Genomic DNA, 21,553 nt, shown 5'->3' with positions numbered 1-21,553 from the left:
ACCCCTTTTCCCAGAGAACAGAATTAAAGATAAAAATACATCAGTCATTATATAGGACACCAGTTTATAAAAAGATGTAGCAGGAGAGAGTATTCTATACATACCACAGAATCATAGAACTATAGACCACTTTGGGTTGGAAGAGACCTTTAAAGGTCATCTAGTCCACCCCCTCCCCTGCAGTGAGCAGGGACACCTTCAGCTGGATCAGGTTGCTCAAAGCCCCGTCCAGCCTGACCTTGAATGTTTTCAGGGATGGGGCTTCTACCGCCCCTCTGGGCAGCCCGTCCCAGTGTTTCACCACCCCCACTGTAAAAAATTTCTTCCTAATATCTAGCCTAAATCTGCTCTCTTTTAGTTTAAAACCATCCCTGCCCACCTTTCCTGCAGGCCCCCTTTAAGCGCTGGAAGGCAGCTAGAAGGTCTCCCTGGAACCTTCTCTTCTCCAGGCTGAACAACCCCAACTCTCTCAGCCTGTCCTCACAGGGGAGGTGCTCCAGCCCCCTGATCATCTTCATGGCCCTCCTCTGGACCCTCTCGAGCAGGTCCATGTCTTTCTTGTGCTGGGGGCCCCAGAGCTGGACGCAGCACTGCAGGTGGGGTCTGACCAGAGCAGAGTAGAGGGGGAGAATCACCTCCCTCGACCTGCTGGCCACGCTGCTTTTGATATATGACAAGAATACTCGAACTCTATTTTAAATACTGAGAATAACTAAAAGTTTCAAGGTAGGTATTATATTAAGCTAAGAGTGTCAACAACACTCACTCAGCATGTTCTGCCAGTTAAACAACATTGAAATTGTGAAATTCCACTTGCAGCAGATTACTTGCTTTAAAATTAAAATATTAAAATGAAAACTCAAAAGGCTTGAATGAAAATCCTGTGGTTTTATTGTGCAGCTCACAATATTTAGGAAAAATTTGGTTTCTATGGCTTTGGTTTGCTCGTTTTGTTCTGACAGTTCCTGCTTTTAGAGACAACACAAAATAAGTCTGAACCTCAAGCTTTCTGCTTAAAACACAATTTTTCCCATGTCACAGAAGAAAATATATAAGCCTTTATGATTTTTGGTTCAAGAACAAGAAAAGACCTAAATGTCATGTGGATTAAAGTTGGTTTTTTTGTTTGGTTGGTTTTGTTTTCCTTTTAAGATGTTTACCTGAGTCTTCTCTAATTTTTTGTTGGAATCCTGAAAGGATTAGATAAAACCATGGTGAAACAACTAATCCAATTCACTAAAAGGTACATGAAAAAGATAACGTGGTTTTATCTGAAGGTAACCTTAATGTTAAGAATATAAATTCCACCCAAACATTAGACCCAAAAATGCCTCCTACACAACTGCTCCTTATACTGTTTGCCAGGTCAAGGTGGCATTTCAGGAAAAGGAAATTATTTAATTTCAACCAGATTTTTGTCCAGTTACCCACATATTCATGTTCCTGGACGTCACTTTGGAGCCAAACTTATGAATTGCTATTTGTTTAAGGAAAGAATCGAAGAAGTTTCTACTGCCAGAAATATTTGAGCTTAAATCAGTATTGCTGTCAACTCAAACTGACTTAAATATCTTACAAAATTACTTGTTATTTATTGTCTGTTAATTTTTTTTCCTTCTTTCATAAAGGTCTAGGAAAGCCACAAAGTTAACAAGAATCTTCCATTTTATTAATGGAAAATAGCATGATACAAATACAGATTAGACCTTTGTATGAATAGAAAGAACATTCAACTAATACACAGAACTATGAATAAAGCATACATTTTCTGAGGAAGATGTTTTTAGGATGCACAGAATATTAATGCACTTGCAATAGTTTCAGTCCTATAGGGCAGTTTCCGTGTTCCTCTATTTTCCTCCAAGTGCTTTCAAATACAAAGACTCCCATCCTCACCAAAGCACAGGTCTGTAGTTGAGTTAAAATCTAATTTTAAAGCTTTTGTCTCATATCCTCTAAACTAGTCTGCAGCTATGAATTGTTTAGTCAGTCCTAATTCCCTGTCTCTCCCAACTCCTCTCGGCGTTCCCTCCACTCTCGCAGCCAACTGGACGAGTTCTCATTTCCTTTGTTGCTAAACGCCTTCTTCCTCCAAAATTCCTGCTGGCGAGCAGAAGGGTCACTGAAAACACAGGGGAGGAGGAACTGCTCCTTGTGCTCAGTCCCTGCCACCAGGTCAGAGGAAGGAGTTTGTTACAGGAAAGGCTCGTCTTTAACCCCATAACTCTGGACTGTGACAGGATCAGCCACATGTCGGAGCAGAGGCGCCTGTGGAGGCCGCGGAACTTCGTGGTGCAAGGTGGGATCTTTGCAGGCTTTAAACGGTGAGCTCTAGAAAGCCTGCAGTGGGCAAAGGCAGACTGTGTTGTCCAAAGGCTTATCACGTTGCCAAATTCAGATGAAACTGTAGAAAACACAACCCTAATAAAAAGCTGCAGCACTACAAAGTTTTAATTCCTGAGCGTAGCCAACATCGTACGTCAAAAATGTCAATGCAAGAGATTTGCATTTAACAAATGCATCTCAATCACGTAGCAACATAAAATGATGGAAATACCAAGCAAACTAACCACCCTCACCGCAAAATTTGTCTCTTCTTTGAGAGCTATACCCAGAAGAGGTTGGACAGGGAGTCTCACGGCAGCAGGTTCTGATACCTGCTCATAATGCCATTTTGGTCAGACTTTCAAAGCAAACATTCAGCCAGATGTAAAGCCCAAAGTGTGACAGCTCCTAATATTGTTCTTGGCTTATACATGAAATAAAGCGAAGAACATGGCTTTAAAAAAGCTGAACAGGATGCACGCCATTTTCAGTTTGGCAGTTACTCGAAGATTTGATCTGGCATAAGGAGGAAGAAAAATTATGCAAACCAAAAATTTAGAAAAGGTAACATGTGGGGGAAATGTCTGAGAGGTAAGAAACTGAAAAATTTAAAAAAAAATAATAAAATAAAAAAAAAAATCAGCATTTTTGTTTTAAAGAAGGAGCAATGAGTTTCTTTTAAACAATACACTTTGTGGATATGCAAAAACTAAAATACTTCAGCTTGGGCACTTGACTTGAGTGACCCTTCTCTCCTGACAAATACAAGGGGTAGGGGAGAGATCACTCAGGGACAACCTAGAGCACAGTTGGGCTTTTAGCCTGATTTGTCTGCTGACTGCGCAAGGAGGCTAGACAAACTTCTCTCTTCAGTTGTTAGTGCGAGTACTTTCCAAATTGGCTCACTTCCTACTAGAAGCAAAATACTCAAAAGAAAGCACGTATCTCACCAGAAAGGCAATTAAAAAATTACTTGAAAACACAAAACAAAACTAAACGCACAAGCCTCTGGTTCACAAGTGAAGAAGTCACTGCAGAGAGCAGAGCTCAGCAAGGCACAAACATTGACAGAAATTCACTGCAATCCCAGATAACGCTCGGGCAAAACGTCCTCCCCAGCTTCAGCAAGCAACAACAAATCCCACCCAGTGCACCAAAGGGACAGATAGTGACAGCAGCAACAGCAGCAATGAGCAGCACGGAACCGCTGAGCTGTCATGCTTGAACTTTTAAACTAGATGATTAGAGTGACCACTGAAAAATCAGATATGCTTTAAAATAATTCCTCTCTTGAATGTCTCTCTTGTACCCCGATCCAGGAGTATGGGCAACTTCACCCCGGCTAAAATCCAAGACTAACATTTGTATTCTTAATCATTCACAGACTTTACTTTTCAAAAAGTTGCACTACTTTGCTGGACTATCTTAAACGAATTACATTAATTAAAACAGTCTTGAGTTTCAAATGGCCCTTAAATACTTTCATCATCCCAGTCAAGTGGCTAGTCCTTTTATAGAACAATTGAACCTATACCCTTAAAATAACCCAATAACCAGGAGAAGGAAAACAAAGAAAGTAGAAAAGGCAAGGCAATTCTTACTCACTTAAAGAAAATATGATTAAGAAGATTAAGACAAAATTGCATTTGTTCTGTTACTGCCTACGTATCTAGGCCACCATCCTAAAACACTGCATATACTTAAAATATTTGCTGTTTCAACATACTGAATGCTTTATTTTACTAATTTTCAGTTAATATCATACATTAACAATTCCTCTATGCAGTCAACAAAAACATATTTATGCCGGAAAATGATTACATTGTATCTGACAATGAAGGATTTTGGTTGAACAAATTTTCTTCTCTGAAGCTTCTAAAATGCACTATAAAACAAAAGAACCTTGTAAGCCTAAAACAAAACCAAAAACCAAAAGAGTGCAAAGGCTACTCCCTCTCCTATTTAAAAGTAATATCTCCTTTTAAATCCTTTTTTTTTAGTGTAATATCAATCAAAATCAAAGTTGGAAAACAAGTACCCTAATTGCTCCGGGATCCCTGGAACTTTGCCAGAATTCCTGAAGGAAAACTGCACCCATGCTTTGTAGCACCAACTCAATAAATCCAAAGCCTCAAAGTATTTCCACAGATACTATACTTATGCTGCAAAACACATTAGACATGCAACAGTTCCAACGTTTTCGGGAAGTGCCTGCGTTAGGCAGTTTGTTCACATGCATGCTGGAAAAAAAGCCAAGATTTCTAAATGCACGGCCACATGTCCAAGGCAAATCCAAGAGCTGTTCAACATATGGTCTAGACCCTGGCCTTGTCGAACAGATCTGAAAGCCACAGCCACCTGTGTTTACCTGCCATCTTTTCCATGGCCTGGCAATCTCTCTCCCTGTCCCACTGGGCATCCTGCATATGTGCTACGTGTGTAGGTGACTAAGCAGCGCACAGATGGAAGTCACTCAGTTCCCATCTGCTGGCCTGCAGGAAGAGTGGCAGGGAGAGGGTCACCACAACAGTTCACAACCTTTGCCACAACTGAGCATAAAGGAAACAGAGCACAGGCTGCCTAATAGCCCTGGCAGCAGCGGCAAACTGCCCCGAGTCACTTTTCCTCAGAGGGAGGAGACAGTCAGTCACGTTTATGTGCACTCATTCTGCACACGTGCAACAAAATCCAAGGTCTCACAGACTGTCAGATTTACAGTACACACACAAATCAGCTACACCGACCGTGCAGAACACCATGGCCTGAGCATCAAGTAAATGGAAGTAGTGTTGTGGTGTACAGCCTCCCCCGCCCCGCCCCCAAGGAAGTACTGTGCCCTGCCAGAAAGCCTCGGTACTGTTCACAGGAAAACTACTCTACTGCATGGTAGGTATCTCCAGAAAAGGATTGGAAAATATTTTAAAAATCTAATTCCACCTCAACATCATCTTCAGGAAGAGTTAAACAACAGGCCCTACAAAACTGGTTTTGCATATGGATCTATGAAATCACCACTCTAACAAATTCTGTCCAACCCTTCTTCCATCATTTCACACTGTTCTCGCCACACATCACTATCACAGCAGAAACTCTGAAGCAAAGCAATTAAGAGGTTTCAACCTTTTTCTTTTTTTCTTTATTTTGGCAATGCTTTTTTCAGAAATTCATTCCAAAGTGAATAAAGTAAAGAAAAAAAAAAAAGATCCTCCCACAAATTCTTAACTTACTCTTGCAGAGTTTCCACTCCTTTTTCCTTATATTGCAGCTCCTGCTTCATCTGTGCCAATTCTCGTTTTAGCCTAGAAAGCTGAATATAACAAAATAATTTAAAGTAATAACATGTAACAAACTTTTATAATAAAAATAATTGTTTTTCAAATACAGAATCTGAAGTTATTTTAAAAAAACTGGAAGTCATAATCTAAGTTCTCTTTTTTTCTTGCTTCAAAATCTGCATTAAAATAACAGAAGACTTTCCAAACTATCATAAGACCCAACCAAACAGTGGTCACAACATTCAGCTTTCAAAGTATCAGTTTCCTCATCTATTCTATTGGTTTTCTATCTCCAACAGCTTATGCTAACAGCTAGCAAGTTTCAATCCATGATTTTTCTTCTCTCCTTGTAGCAGACAGACACCTCTCAACTGTCTTCAACTCTTTAGTCAACTAAAAAAAAAAAGACTGAACATGCAATGCTGTTAATTTTTCAATCTGGAAAAACAAAAACACTGGCAACAGAACTGGCCTCTCTCCCAGAAATGTCAGCCTGATTTTCTACAGTTATTTTCATATTGTCCTGCCCTCTCAATTTCCCCCACCTTGATCCAACTAGTAAGCATAAATTAGAAGTGACAAAACAGCAATGTCTCCAAAAATATATTTTTGTGGTTTTATGAAAACAGTTACCAGAGTAGGCTGGCCAGACCTTAGAAGAGCACTATCAGCACCAAGAACGATCTGTAAAGAAATAGATTCTTGCTCTCCAAAGCTAATAGATAACTGAGGGCAACATGGGAGAGGAAGATGCAAGGGACTGCAGACAAATGGGGGGAATGGAGGTGTTTCAGTGTGTGCTGGTGAGGTATAAGACTGAACTGAAAGCCCAAAGAGGGGCAGCGATGGAAGAAAAAAGCTCTTTGTTCTCAAGCTATCAAACTTGGTACCTTTTCTAAAATTTACCCAGAGTGCTCTTGATTTTCACATGTACATCAACAAATGACAAAACTATTGTTAAAAAAAAAATTTACAAAAAGAGTTTAAAAAAGAATTCCTACATATCCACATATAGACTAATGTTATCAGCTCTACTCCAAGAGCAAGGGCCTTCACAGAAGTTCTGGAAATGCAAACCAGGACTGTCAGAGTCCCACCATCCTACATGGCCCTCCCTTCCCCATGTGTTCTTGCCCTTTCCTCAAAACTCATCGCACCAGGCCCCAAAACACTCCAGTAGCCTCACCAACTCTTTCAACAGTCACCAAGAGTAAAATGAAAAAATGCCTCGCTAACATCATGTATACAAACACTTCACAGTGCATATGTTATTCTGTTACCTGAAACAACTCAATGCCTACACACACATTCAGTTAAACAGGTTATCCTATGCACTTAGGAGATTGCTTTAAGATGCAGGAACAGAGAGAAGTAGTCATGTAAGTGAAGACCTTGTTTATTTTCTTTAGATGTTATTTAAATAAATAAGGCTTATTTTCTTGTTTAGAATATGCTGACATTTAAGAGTATGTAAAACAAGCAAACACTAGTCAGCATGTAGTAAACATATACAGCTAGAATAAATGCCTTTGAAGGGTGGTGAACGGGATTTATTTTCAGAGGCACTCATGTGAAAAGTGGTCACTACAACAAAAATGGAACACTATCCTGCAAAGATAAGTATTTCTTATTTATTTTGTGCACTGAGTGCCTGGCATGTTAAATCCCATTTTATCCACTAAAAAAAATAAACATACAATTCAGAAATAGGTTCTAGAGCCTGATATTATAAAATGTTTTTTACAATTGCTTATGAGTGCTCTATCAATTTGCTTGAAAACAATGTGCAGACTTTAACTCTTTGCTAAAGCAGCGTGGGAAAAATTCAAGAAGTCAGCTATTCTCCTTTCAGCAAAGACAGCATGATTCTAGTTTTTTTAAAAAAATAAATACATTTAAAAAAAAATATATATATACGTATAAAAATGGAGCATTTTTATTGCAGAACTGCCTGTCACTGTCAGAATGCTTGAACTCCCCTCCCCTCATAGAGGAGCTCTGGCCAAATCATCTAAAAAGTTCTATTTGGCCAACATGTCTACTGAATTGTGATCAGATTTCCAAATATATGGCTAAATCTAGAGTTCAATGACATCCATGGAACCCCACTGAAAATGGGAAAACATGAAGACAGTGGGTTTGAACTGCATTTTATCAAGAAAGAATTTGGCTGCAGAGTGTTTACTACTTGTGCCACTTCACACAGAAAAAGTAATTTCTGAAAGCCTGGCTGACTTTGCCTTTGACATCTGTGACAAAAATCTTTATGCTTGTAATATCAAAAAAGCATTACTTTGCAAGTCACTGAAATGCAGTAAATATAGAGTCATTTTAATAGAACAATAGGTCAGAGTAGAAAAGCCATTTTTAATATTGTATTTCCAAAAAGGCATGCAACATCCAGTGTAAATGCTAAGGTAAAAGAAAAACATATAGTCCTCCTCCCTTCCCCATGCCTAATTCATATTTTTACAGAACGAAAAAAGATTACTCACTCTGTCCCGACGGCTGGCTATTTCTGCTTTAATCTGATACGGGTCATACTTGGTATTAGTTGAAAATCCTGAGAATGCTAAACAGATGGAAAACAGCATTTTGTATTATTTTTTTCTTCTTCTTTAACACACTTGTTAAGATGTGGCACTATTTAATAGACCATTGCATTCTTTCTTTGTGTTACAAGTCACTGGATCTTAAAATAATCCTCTGTGCTAAAGTACAACTGAAGAATTACCTTTGGCCTGCCAGAATTTTTTTTCCCTGAACAACAACAACAACAAATTTATATAGCAGCCCTGTGTATTGCCTAAAAGCAACTAGCTTCCATGACAGGACGGTGGCATTTACTGATGCAAGCAATTTGTGTAACACTAACAATTGTTAATTGCTTCCTAGGTCTGTTGAATTAACAGTATGATAGGGACTAAAGTAACAAAACTATTGTCAGAATAAAATTCAATCAGATACAGAAAGGTTGACTACTAAAGCAAGAGTAGGGAAGCAATGTTACAGATCAACCTCCAACAAGCCAGCTCTTATCACAGCATATCTAGAGTCAGCCAACGATTTCAAGCTGTGGCATTACAAGCTAAAGCCTAGACAGAGGAAGTAAAGGTCCTAGAAGACAGCCTGGGCAAGACCAACCATGATTTCTTGAGCGAGACACTCACGACAGCACTGGCCCACTGAAAAATGCCTCGTGTTGCAAGTGGATGGGGTTGTACAGTTGGACCTGCCATGCTTTTGTAGAGCTGAAGGCTGCTGCTTTGAAACCCATATCCACATCTGCGTTGCACTGAGCCTTTCCACTCTCCAAAGAATACTGCAATGCCCAGGTCACGGCAAGCATGCAGGAACTTGCCCAAATGAGTAGTCATGCCTGGACTAATTCTCTAAATCCAGGATTTTCTATGGAGTTTTTTTGGTTGTTTTTTTTTTTAAAACGGTGCTGATCACAACTGAGTCACAAAACTGCTGCATGGGCACCTCCCTGCCAACCCACAACCACTGAGCTCACACCACTCCCACTCATGAGCACACGACACTGACTCAATGGCAGCACCCACAAGCAAAAAGGAGGCAAACAGTTTGTGAAGTTTTAGTTCTTCTGACACAACAAATTGAAACAACTGGTGGTGGCAGCAACATTCTCAATATAAGCACCCAAACTTGGCCATCTAATTGCACTTGAATTAAGAGCCTAATATTTCTGCACAATAAATGGGAGAAGCAAGCATCCCAGAGTGGAGTGGAGTTGTCAAATTAAGAAAAACAAGTGGAGAAGCCTTGGGGAATCTTGAGTTGACAGCATGATTAATCCCCAAAGGGATTATTTTATTTTTTTTTCAAATATATCATCTGACTAATCAGTCCATCTCATTTTCTCAGAACAGATGCATATGACCTTAAACCAATATAAAATATAGTAACACATCTGTAGAAAATTAAAATATTTTTTCACCTCAAAACAAGTGAAAGGTTTTATTTAAATGATTTTACAGTATCTTATTAGCAGTTACACAGAAATACCTAAAAAAAAATCCTATTGGAAGACTAAGAAACATAAAAATCAATTGACAGTATTTGCATTCCTGCTACAGATAACTTCCAATTTTGTCATTTTCAGTCATATTTCATTGCTGTTTCAAGCAACTTGTTTTTTCAAGAGCTTTAAAAACATGAAAAAAGGTTGTATTTTTCTAGTGTATTATCATCTTCAACAGATGTTTCTTTCTGTATATTCACCTAAAGTAATTCAACAAAACATCCCACAGAACTACTGCAAATTTCCAAAAAACAAAAAGCCCAACGTCCTAGAATAGTACTGTAATATATGTATATTTAGATTTTATAATCCAAAAAAATACACCATCTTTTACCCTATTCCAAGTCTTTAAACAGTACACACTCTTCAAACAACAGTTACTTTTTAAAAATTTCTTTCTTAATAAGAAAAAAAAAATTTAATCTTTCATAATAATTCTTAAGAAACTTGAACATAACAAGGAGAAATAAGACTAGTCACAACTGTTCAGTCATGTCACAGAATACATATATTTAAAACTAAACAAAAAGATAAGATAATCCCAGTTCTTTGGCAGGGGGGGTTGGACTAGATGATTTTTCGAGGTCCCTTCCAACCCCTAACATTCTGTGAAAAGAACCCTTGGTCAAGACCACCTGGGATACCTCAGCCCTAGAAAACATCTTTTATTCAGGAGTTTGGCATACATATGAATTACCTTGGATCAGTAGCTAAATACTTCTACCCAGGTGCCTGTTTTAACCTCCCCTCCACTGTCATGTTTCTTGAACACTTTCAGAAAGGGCTAAGCAGAGCTTCCCATACTTACCAAGTACTTGGCATTTACCAGCAAACCCTGCAGTTAAACAATGGCTGTACACACAGCAGCCACTGAAAAGCCACCAGCGCAGTGAAACTCCACTATGTTTCCACGTGGCTGGTGGGTTTATCTATTTGATACACTTCTTTGAATTAGAGTGCTTTGACTCTTCAAGAAAGACACCTTTCCCTGTTGCACCAACCGACAGCCATGACAGCAGTGCAACGACTTCAGATTTCAGAAAAAGCCTATCATCTACTCCAACCTACCAGAGACATCTGAAGAATGAAAAGGGCAGGAAATCAAGGCTCCAAGACCTACACCACCAGCGCTAGGATCAGAGGCTGGCATTCAAGAATGAGGTGCAGTAATGAAACACCACTTCCTACTTTGTGGGCAGAGGTACTCTTGACCACACACCTTTGTACCCAATTCTTTATAAAGTCGATAAATCGATCATGGATCTGCAGAAGGCTTCCCCTAAGCTGATGGTTCTCCCCATGTTGAGGGTGGAATAACCTATGAATTTAGGAGTGCGAGTAGGTGGCTGGTCCAACAACAGTCAGTCTTGTCTTTGTGGCCTTGCATGAAGCATCACTACGGCTGGCTCCGAAGTGGCTAGAGATGCTAGCTGGGATATATTCCTATTTAATGTTAAAAAGGCATATTCTAATAGATCTAACAGGAAATGGAAGTCCCTGAATAGCAGAGTCAAAGGATAGAGCCTCACTTCTGTAGTCAGGATCTCCATTCAGAGGAGAATGAGGTGATGGAAACACTTCACACTATTTCTTACACCACATGTGAGAGGCAGGTGGGTAAATCAAGAAAAGACCAGTAAACTCACAGCTGGCATAAGAACGGCTGTCATCCTCACACATTTTGTGCAATTGTTGATATTCTTCTTGGGCTAGTTCAAAACGCTGCTGCTTTATTTGGTAAATCTCTTTCTTGGCATTGAGTGCCTCCTGGGCAACTATTAAATATTCCTTCAGCATGCGCTCCTGCTCCCTTCTCCATTGCTCCCTTGGGTCCTCAATTTGTGTGAGCTCTAAGGAGAAAAGCATTAAAAAAAAAGAAATTGTAAGACACTTTATCCCACATAGTACACGTTATTTCATTAAGGTCTGTTCTGAACTAGCAGATCTAACACTACAGCGCTCAGAATCAATCCAGCCTGGACAAGAAGGAAGGATGCAGTGTGGAAGAACAGGAAAAGCCCTTTCAAATATAAAAGGCATTTAAATTTGATTCTTTTATTTAAAAACTAGAGCAAACCGAAACAAAACAGTGTTTTGGCTCTAATCTTCCCTGGTGGCCAACTTGAAAATTCTGAGAAGTACCTAAGAACCCAGAACTACAAAGGAGAATGAAAGGTATCTCAATGCTTAACCCATAAACCTATAAATGGTTGGGAACGACCTTAACGTACTACATACGACTTCACAACTATAACATCCTGAAAGGTCAGTGAGTACACCTGCACAATTAAGAAGAATAAGGTCATTCAACAAAAAAGTTAGCATTTTAATCTCAAATCTGTAAAAGCATTTAAATTGTTTCCTTTTTTTGTCTCAAGAAACAGCACACTCATGCTTTCCCTTTCCAGGGTTTAGAACAGTTCCTATTCAAACACAAATCAAAAATAAGTTTCCAGTACAAAATCTTTCCCAAATACACTGATTCTCAAAGTTATTACCGTACAGCAATCTCTTTGCAGCTGCAAAGACATTTTAGGAGGATACATACATTATAATCCTAAAAAATTATTGGTTCAATTGGGGTTTTTTTTTGTGGTGACGTTCCAGCTGGCAAATATGTTTTACACGAGGATGTCCATGTAAAGTTTCATGTTCAAGAGATTGTTAATTTCTGGTGATTTAGGCTCTAGCACTAAGAAGTTGCTGCAGATGCAATGCCAGTGTTCAAAGTACTAGCAGAACCTGCAGTATAGTAAGGAGGTAAGCACCTAGTCATTTTTTCCAAACTTCGTTTCTCACAAGAGATGAAAGCCATTTACGTTTCGTATTAAACTTGAGTATGTTATTCAGTATATTGGTGTCAGTAATGAAATAAGAAACTGTAAAAGATTGAGCCCAACACATTCAGAACTCTAATGGTGTCAGGGTCATGCTAGCAGCCCTACCATTTGACAGCCATTTGAAAAGCACATAAACAAACCCACGAAGTTCATCTATGAGCAGTACTGCCAAAAGATTTGTGTATTAGGTTCCAAATAACCTTTTCTCTCAACGGCTGTAACTTTTCTCTCCCCACTCCTCACATTACAACAGTATAAAGATTGACCCAATAGTCCTGCAATTTCTCCCCTCATCCCAGGGACCCCTGATTCCCAGCAGCACCTTCTGGCTCCAATGCCCTCAAACTCTCTCTGAAGCCCAGGACAGGATGTGCTGCGGCTTGTTCCACTCTCCATAAAACCTTTTCTGCATGTAGGGCAAGCAGAAGAAAACAGAGTTCACATTGCAGCCCATCCTTTACTGAGCACATGATAATTTTTGATGCCATCTCATCTGTCCATAAGTATGCCTGAAATCTGTGCAGATTCCTAAAGCTGCTAATCCCCTATGGAAACTATGTGGAAATTAATAAATATTTATGAGACAGAAAAGCTGGATCCTAGTGTCTCTTTGAATAGGAAATTAATAGTTCTAATCCCAATAAACAGCCAAAGCTATAATGTCATGTTGTATCACACATTAAGCTTCTGAGGTCCTATACTGCAGGGCACTGCATTTCTTACCAAATTATTTCAGAAGCCTTCTCAAAAGCTAGCAGCATTCTTCTCAGGCAGAAAACTTCTTCAGTACAGTAGTGGCATTCTCTTCTGTTATAAAGTACAGAGGCTTCACTTTGCCCTGGATTTCTACACAAGTTTGCCATGTAATAGCAAAACTAAAGCTATGTTGTATGATAAAACTATCTTTCTTCATTTCCTTGTAACAAATTTAAAAAATAAAAAATAAAAATACAACAGTAATTCAAGAACAGTGCCAGACGAATGCAGAGAATATATTATTCCCTCACTGGGGAATGCCCAACTGGTTAAAGGAGACTTCAAAGGCTCCCAAGACTCTGAGAAGGAGGGAAAGGAATTCTGCAGCTGGCAGCCGCCAAGGTTTTTAAGCAATGGTTGGACAAGAGCCAAGAGCAGCTTAGTAAGGGTGTCAACAAAGTACTGAATTTACAGAACAAGATGGAGATCAGGGTTGGAAGCACCATTGAGATTTACAGAAGATTCCTCTGTTCCTGGGGTTTTTAAATATAAATGGAAAGTTATTGCCTAGAAATCTTTTTATTACTTTCTGGGTAAACATAACAAGAGGCTTGGAAAAATCCGATGTATTACTGTTTTCTTTTAAAAGGTGCAAGGGCAAAAAGCTCAAGACAGTGCACAAAGCATGAGAGGTCCCTGGTAAGCATAACTTTAGAAAGACTCTCTTTGAGTTATCCCTTGCATTTTCTCACATTATTTCTTGAAACTGAAGCACTTCTAACTGTTTTGTCAATTAACACAGAACTCCAACGCTGTATAAGGCATTTAACCCGGTCAGCCACAAAAGGCAGTGCGAATGTTTTCACGTGGAAGTTGCCGTTCCAAGTATTTCAGACATAGGTCAGAATACTTTGTAAGGGACTCGTTTCACAAAAACGCTTCTTCAGTTCTGCCACGTGCCCGACACCATCTCATGATGCACATGATTGTCTACTCATTAGTTCTCCCTTCTAAAGAGGAGGTTAATGCAGTCTTGATTGGTACCTTTGTTAAACCACAGTTTAAAATTGGACTGAGCATCCTACTAATTTTTGAATAATGATTACCCAGCTACAATATCAACTCTGTCTTCCCTCTGAATATAAATCTTGCTTGTATATGCAAGCACGGTACTAGCCTAAGGGTGACAAACCCATTTTGCTGTGACGGTTGAATTAGCATTTAGGATAATATCTGTGGGCTGCAAGTAATTAGTTATCATGAAAGAGACAAATTTTGCAACCTTGTTAATTGCAGAATGATTCCTTTCACTTAGTTCAGCACTGGCCTATGAAGTTTCTATCCCTCTGTTCATATATTACCTTTATTTAATACCTAATATGATTAGCTTTACTTTCCCAGACCCATTTATATTAATCTCCTCTTTCTGTGCCTTCCCATTTAGCATTTGGGAATTCAATTTCTCTTTGTGAAGACTCTCTTCTACAGTTTTTGCTTTTAATTGCACAGAAAAAAATGCAAGCCAGATCTGACATGCCTACAATGATTAATAGCCTTTCTGTAAGTTCAAACTTGATGTCTGTGGTAAAGCAACTAATAACAAAGTCTGAAAAGCAAGAGTGAGTGATTTTTTTTGCATGCAATGGTGATTGTTGTTCCTATCAAAGACGACTATCAATAGGATGCTTTAGTAGTTTTTTTTTAGTCACAGACTTGCAATGTGAGTTCATGTTCTACTTCATATCTATAGGGACTCCTACAGCCTTTTACAAAGTTCAAGGAAAAAAGAAGAGATGCCAATATCGTCATTTGTATTTTTTTTTAACATGTGCATTCATGCACATGTACATACATTGGTGCAAGTGCACTCCACTACTGTACTTCAATGTAAACCTGACTTTTGATTAAACTTCAACATTAACTAAAGTTACCACAACAGTCTAAACAGCAATCACTAAGCTACTACTTCTTTTAAACAGAGCTGTCCTAAGAACTACCTAACACTCTGTATTTATTGCCTTTCAATTGTCCTGGCTATCTATCTTTGTGATCACTGCATTAACAGCTCTTTAAAGTTTATTATTTAATTTCTGATCTTAGTTAATTTCACAACAAATAAGTATCTGTCGAACAACATCATGGGAACATTTGTTATTCTGTTGCTTTGGGTTGCCTTTTTTTTTTTTTTAAAAATCACTAATTGTGAAACCACAACATAGAAGTAATTCCAATGATGGCGGGAAGCCAAAAACTATTTCTATACTTTTTTTTTTAATTGACTAGATTTCAAGTAGACACTATTGAGGTTGTTTTTGCAGATTACACTATTTACCATTGCTGTGATAGCCCATATAACTACTTTCTTCTTCTCTCCCTCTCTGCCAACTGCTGGTTGCCACAATATTGAAAGCATTCACTTATTGGTGATAAGAAGCTTAATGATAGCAGCACAACAGTAACAGCAGCAGTAGTACAAAGCTGTAAAGATAAGACTTTTTTTAAAAAAAAATATAGAACTGGCAAAAGTGTCAGACAGTGGTAATACAAAGCTCAGCAACAGTCCAAAAGGGAAAATGTTGGGACATTTCTCCCTCTTAGTTTCCAAATGGACATCTGTTGTCTTTTTGATAGCACCTTGTGCTGTATTAAAGCATAAAACATACATTGCTTAAGAGAGGACAAGACTATTGTATTTCACAGTGCTTCTAACTAAAAACCAGCACTTTTCTCTCAGAATATATTTTTGTTTTCAATATAGAAGAGTGAACTATGGATGACTGGAAAAATAGGAAATACAAGAGCGCGAAAATCTTCTTAACTGACATATGATAAAAAGCAACAACAAAATTACTGATTCTCCAATGACAAAGCAAATGAAAATAGTTTTATACACCATAACTCAATCATACGTTGTAAAATTCTTTACAAATGGAAGGAGGATTGTGCCCCCATTTGAAAGACGAGAAAACAGATACTGCAAGAAATTACTTCCATATATTTTCTCACTGTAGCATGAGGTGCATAAATGGTATCAGAAACAAAGTTAGTACCATCAGTTAACATCAGGTTGCTAAGATTCCTAAAAATAATCATACATCTACTCACGATTTATGTGGTCCATATAATAAACTCCGATCTGTTGATCGTAAACAGTTTCCCATCCTAAAGGAAGCTCATCTCCGACACAGTCAGCAAATGTCAATGGCTTTGTAATCCTGTAAAAATAAAAATAGCACTAATAAATACAAAAGGTGCAGAGTTTACAGTGCAATGAATGTTATTACATGTTTTGAAGATACCTCCATTTGATCACAAACTAGTTATGCTGATTAGGAATGTCCTAATAATTTCAAACACACAGTTTCAAAATAAAATTTCATTTAAATACGCTGACAGATACTCCTCGAACAGGTAAAACAAGCTTCTCCCTTCAAGTTTCTATGTTTAACAGTTTAATCACACTGGCATGCAGTCCTGCCAGTTTCTCCCCCATATTGCAAAGAACACAAACATGAAGCTGGAGTTCACCACTGCTAAAAATTACCAGAAGCTTTATAGGCTTTACTTCTTTAAGTTGTCAAAGCAGTACAATTCTTTTGTCCTTAAAAAGAGTGAAACAGAATTTAAGAAATCACTATATAATAGATTTCTCCTCTTTTCAATTCTAAATTTCCAATTATTAATGATATTCTCTTGATCCAGACCCATCCAATTACTTCCTCTCCCTCAAAAAGGAGAGAGGCAAACAAATGTCTCTAAAGAATTCTGAAGCCATTAGAGCAGAAATAGTAACTAATAAGTTAGAGCATTGCTATCTAGCAGCTTAAAATACCACATCCCTTGCTAGGCAAACTCTTGATAGACCAGTGGGAAACAGAAAACCAAAACAGCAATTTTGGTATTGACAGGGATGTTGAAAATACTGGGTTACAAATTCTAGAGAAATACTCTAAACCAACACTGTTCTAGAACATCAAGGTATATAAAACAACTAAGAAGAACAAACGATGCATATAAAAAAATCCTTAACATTCAGTTGAATCATATCTATTTCCCAAATCATCATTTTAATCTTTATGTAACCCCTAAGATAATGTTTTCCTCTAAAAGTTGCCATAGAATTCCTTTACAGAAAAGCTATTAATATAATCAGTTCAATTATACATGGGATATAGATCCAACACCTTCAACGTTTATGTGTTAAAGCATTTCTAATACCTAGAATGATGGCAGCTTTGCAAAGATTAAACACATGCACTAATTTAGGGTCTGCCTTAAGTTGAGCATAACCTATGGCACAATACTGTTTGGCATAAAATGGAAATTCCATTCATATGTTATACTGCTCAATTAAGGTTTCCTGACACGAGACTTGGACTGTGCTTACAAACACACTGCGGAACAGAAAGATCGTTGGGACTGGCAACTGCACCTCATGTGATAACACCAGTATAAAACACTAACTTTGACTGAACTAAAACATGTCTATCTTTGAACTAGAAGTCCTTCTCCACTACAAAATAAAACCAACCAGAACATTCCAACAGTAAAGTCTTCAAATGATGGAGATACTACTACAGCTACATCCTAGTTATTCCAATGGCCCAGTAAACACACCATTCAACCACTAACAAAAAGCACATAACTTTGTACACGGCAAACAAAAAAACTGCATTTGCCTGCCTCCTAGAACTATTTCAGTATTCTTGAGATTAAACTGTTCGAAATTAACTGTAGCAGAATTAGAAAAAAAAAAAAATCCTCATTAAATCCTCATTAGCTTAAATGTAATGTTTGAACGGCTCTGTACAACCGTACAAGGACCAAGTTATTTAGGTCAAATAATAAAGAGCTTTATCATACGCTATGGATTCTCAAACATGTATAAACAGTTTAATAAGATGAAGATGTACATAAACTTGTGCAACACTATTTAAAGTGAAAATTTTCCATTACTGACAAATACTTAGTTTACATCATGTAATCATGCAAATCCAAAGCTCCTGTATTCAGGAAGGAAAATGTTACTACGGACTGGCATATGCATTCTTTCAGTAATTCATCTAGCAGTCAGGCAGACCAAATATTGCGAAATACTTCTGATCTCCCTGGAATTCAGTCAAATATTAAAAACCTAACATGCATCATTTTTTCTTAAAGTCTCATGGTTTTGTTCTGAAGACACCATGTTTAAAGTTTCTCAAAGTAACCTAGGCATCGGCTCCTAAATTACCACACTATAGACAAGATTTTCTTTGGAACGAGTTATGAGACGTGTTTGCCTGTTATACAAACACACCCTCACCTTTTATTCATCAGTAAAACCTGCACATGATACTCCACCTTTCACACTACAAGAACTTTAATTCAGGCTCTCTGTGATCCCACCAGGGCTCAGACTTCCAGAACAAGGACAATGCTCACTTTCTGGAAAATGGAGACTCAAGAAAGCCAATGCATCTGGTCTAACCGGTTTCCATTCCAATGTTATAAAGCATGCATGAACAGTTTAATTAATAGTTTTGAAGGAAACGTTGTAAGAAAAAGAAGACATATAAAGCTGTCTTTCAGATATACAGGCCATTATTAACTTGATGTTGCTCATTTTACACTACATTCAAAGTTGTTCCAGATTAGATTCCCTTCAGACAAAGCATAACATCACATCAATTCTCAATTCAGTCACATTTATATCTATATAGCTTGAACCTTCTTCATTCACTTCATCTAGGTCAAAACACTCAAAGTTTAAACTAAAGAACTGGAAGTCTCTCCCGGTGTTTTGCATTGGTTTAACTAAGTCAACTGAAAAAATGTATTTCTGGTTTAACCAGTACAACTCTGAGGACAAGATTTTTTTCCAGTTAGGGAAACTAAGGGTTTCCAGAATAACAAAGACAAAATGGAACAGATGCAGATATGGATATTGGAGGTCATCCACAAATTACAGCAGTAGATTGCTGAAATTAAGTATCTTCTGGAAATACTGCTTTAACCTCTGGGGGTTTTTTAATTAGCTTAAGCACTGTAAAATTTAACAGGTCTTTTCTGCTTCTATATAAAGAACTGTACAAGGTAGCAGTACATCTGTTAAAACATTTCAAAGTATTAAAGACAACAAATTTTTCAAAGCATTATAAATATAGACAAAGACAGAATAAAAATGCTGCCAGCTTTAATTAAATAAAAAACAGAGCTGCCCTGAAATGTGCAATTCACAGTAGTAAAGAATAACCAAGGCATTTTATCTGTCACCGGTGACCATCTTTTGTCCCCTCATGACAACTAATAGACACTAATAAGAAGGTTCTGAACTTCCAGCTGAAGATAGAATTCCTCTGGGACCAGTTTATAACATTAACGGGTTGCGGCCACTGGATCTACAGTAGGTACAAGCGACGGTCACCACAGGGGCCAATTTTGAATATATCAAACAGCCAACCATAACTTCAGATTAACTGATTTGCTGATTCTTCGTTATCTCAAAACATTTACCCTTTCCAAAAATAACGACGCTCTTCAGTCATTAGGTAGCCAATCTTCTGTGACTCTGAAACTCCTCAAAAGCAAACACAGAAACACACCAGCAAGCTTCCATAACCTAAATCCTGCACACCAAGCTGAGAGAAAAACCTTCGAGCATTGTCATGCGCCTTCTATCTGGTACCTCTAACTCTGCCCAAATTACATGTTTTTGCTAAGAAGAAATGGAAGTCTGGTGTTTGCATACAGAAATATAGACTTATCTGAAAACCCAAGTCTTATTAATATTTTCTCTGCATCAATTATGAACCTAAACAGTTAGAAATCAAACTACAAAATAAAGCCAAAGAGTTCACTAAAACTGTTTCTGACAAAGAGGTGCTTTTCCTCCTCCTTGCATATTTATTTCATGTCTTTATCCATTAGGATAGGATTCTAGAATACATTACTACAGCTTTCTGAATATGCAGCAGCCACAGATATTTCTTGAATGCATCAGTTCATGGCGGGGAGTGGGTGGGAAGGAAAGAAGACAGCAAAAGGCAATGGCTAAATACCATTTTCGATAAATTCATGCAAAACTGCTCTCAGCTTTAGTACACTTTGTTAACAGAATCTAATTTCAAGCCCCCAAAAAAAACCCCAAGAAAACCTCAACCTTTAAATAATAAAGGAATACTTCAACTCTCCAAAACACGATTTGACCAATAGCGTGGGGCAGCAATTTCATTGTCACGGATTTCTAAAAACACAAGCCACCAGAAAATACCAGATAAGATCCTCAGCCTTCCCATGGCCCCAATGTCACATCAGAGGGCCCTGGCTCCTCAAAATCCCTAGGTCTAATTGAGCAAAACTTCCCCTGGGAGGAACTAAATGAAGACAAACAGAGCCTGGTTTTGCAAGATCTTCAACAGGAAATCGAAAAGGTGTTTCCAAAGTAGAAACGCCACTGCAAACTAGCTGCCATCTCTCAGACAATGTCTAGAGACATAAATTGCACCCAGGGTCACCTTACCTTCTAAACAGAAAAGCACTAACCATGAGGGCAAATTATGAAAAAGAACTGAAGTTCTGAAGAAAAGCCACCATTTGTAGGCGAGAGAGAGGGAAGGATGCAAGAACAGCAACTGCCAACAGTGCTTTTATTTTTGTTCCTGATTTTCATCAGGTCCAACAGCAGAGGCAGACAATGTCTAATAAAATTCGATATTCTTCAACAGACAACTGGAGAAACATTCTCTTAAATGTGATCTTAGTCTGAATAGCCATCTAATGGGATACGTGGTTTTGCCTGACAAATGTGAATTACAGGCTAGAAAACTGTATTAATTCATATTAAGGATCCAAAAAATACCAGGCAACTTGACTATTACTGGAAAAGAATTAAACATTTTGATAAATCTAACAATAGTTTATCCAAAGCAAAGTATTACGCTGAGCATGTTACTGAAGTGTCACAAGGCAAGAGAGAAGGCAAAATGAGAAATCATGCACACATTTAGAAGCTTTCAGCCAGACATTTTTTTTTCTTACCTCCTTTCAAACACGAATTTAAGCTACAGCCACTGTTACAAAATTGAACTAATCCTCTTGTCTTGTATCATGGCTCTTATACCCCTCCAACCACACAGAAGAAAAGAAAAAAAAAAACACCAAGAAATTGAGCAGGAATGAAAGATGATTTTTTGTTGTTTCACAGGCACAGGCAAGAAAAGCTGTTTACACTGAGGGGAAGGATGTGGGGGTTGTCATTATCTTGCTTTAAAAAAGTCACATTGCAGTCCTGGAGGCGCTTCACGGACACCCTCCACCACCATAGCTCAGGCACGGGCAGCAGTGTTCTCCAGGCCTGCAGGAGCTTCTCGGTGAGACACAGAGAGGGTCTG

The 21,553-nt window shown here is 38.2% G+C and overlaps 1 protein-coding gene across 2 annotated transcripts in view; it reads right to left on the bottom strand.

The window, feature by feature from the left end:
- The window catches only part of WWC3 (WWC family member 3), a 103,807-nt gene that overhangs the window by 49,726 nt on the left and 32,528 nt on the right, over positions 1-21,553 (bottom strand). For both annotated transcript variants that reach the window (XM_086460457.1, XM_086460393.1), the window contains exons 2-5: positions 16,287-16,396; positions 11,292-11,495; positions 8,096-8,172; positions 5,553-5,632 (exon numbers count right to left, since the gene is read on the bottom strand). In XM_086460457.1, the coding sequence (XP_086316583.1) occupies positions 5,553-5,632; positions 8,096-8,172; positions 11,292-11,495; positions 16,287-16,396 (471 nt within the window). The remainder of the gene's footprint in view (positions 1-5,552; positions 5,633-8,095; positions 8,173-11,291; positions 11,496-16,286; positions 16,397-21,553) is intronic.

This window comes from Leptosomus discolor, chromosome 1 (assembly GCF_034619465.1).
Source record: "Leptosomus discolor isolate bLepDis1 chromosome 1, bLepDis1.hap2, whole genome shotgun sequence".
Taxonomy (NCBI): domain Eukaryota; kingdom Metazoa; phylum Chordata; class Aves; order Leptosomiformes; family Leptosomidae; genus Leptosomus; species Leptosomus discolor.
Note: the sequence above shows the minus strand (reverse complement) of the source record. Positions and strands in the feature narration are given on the sequence as shown.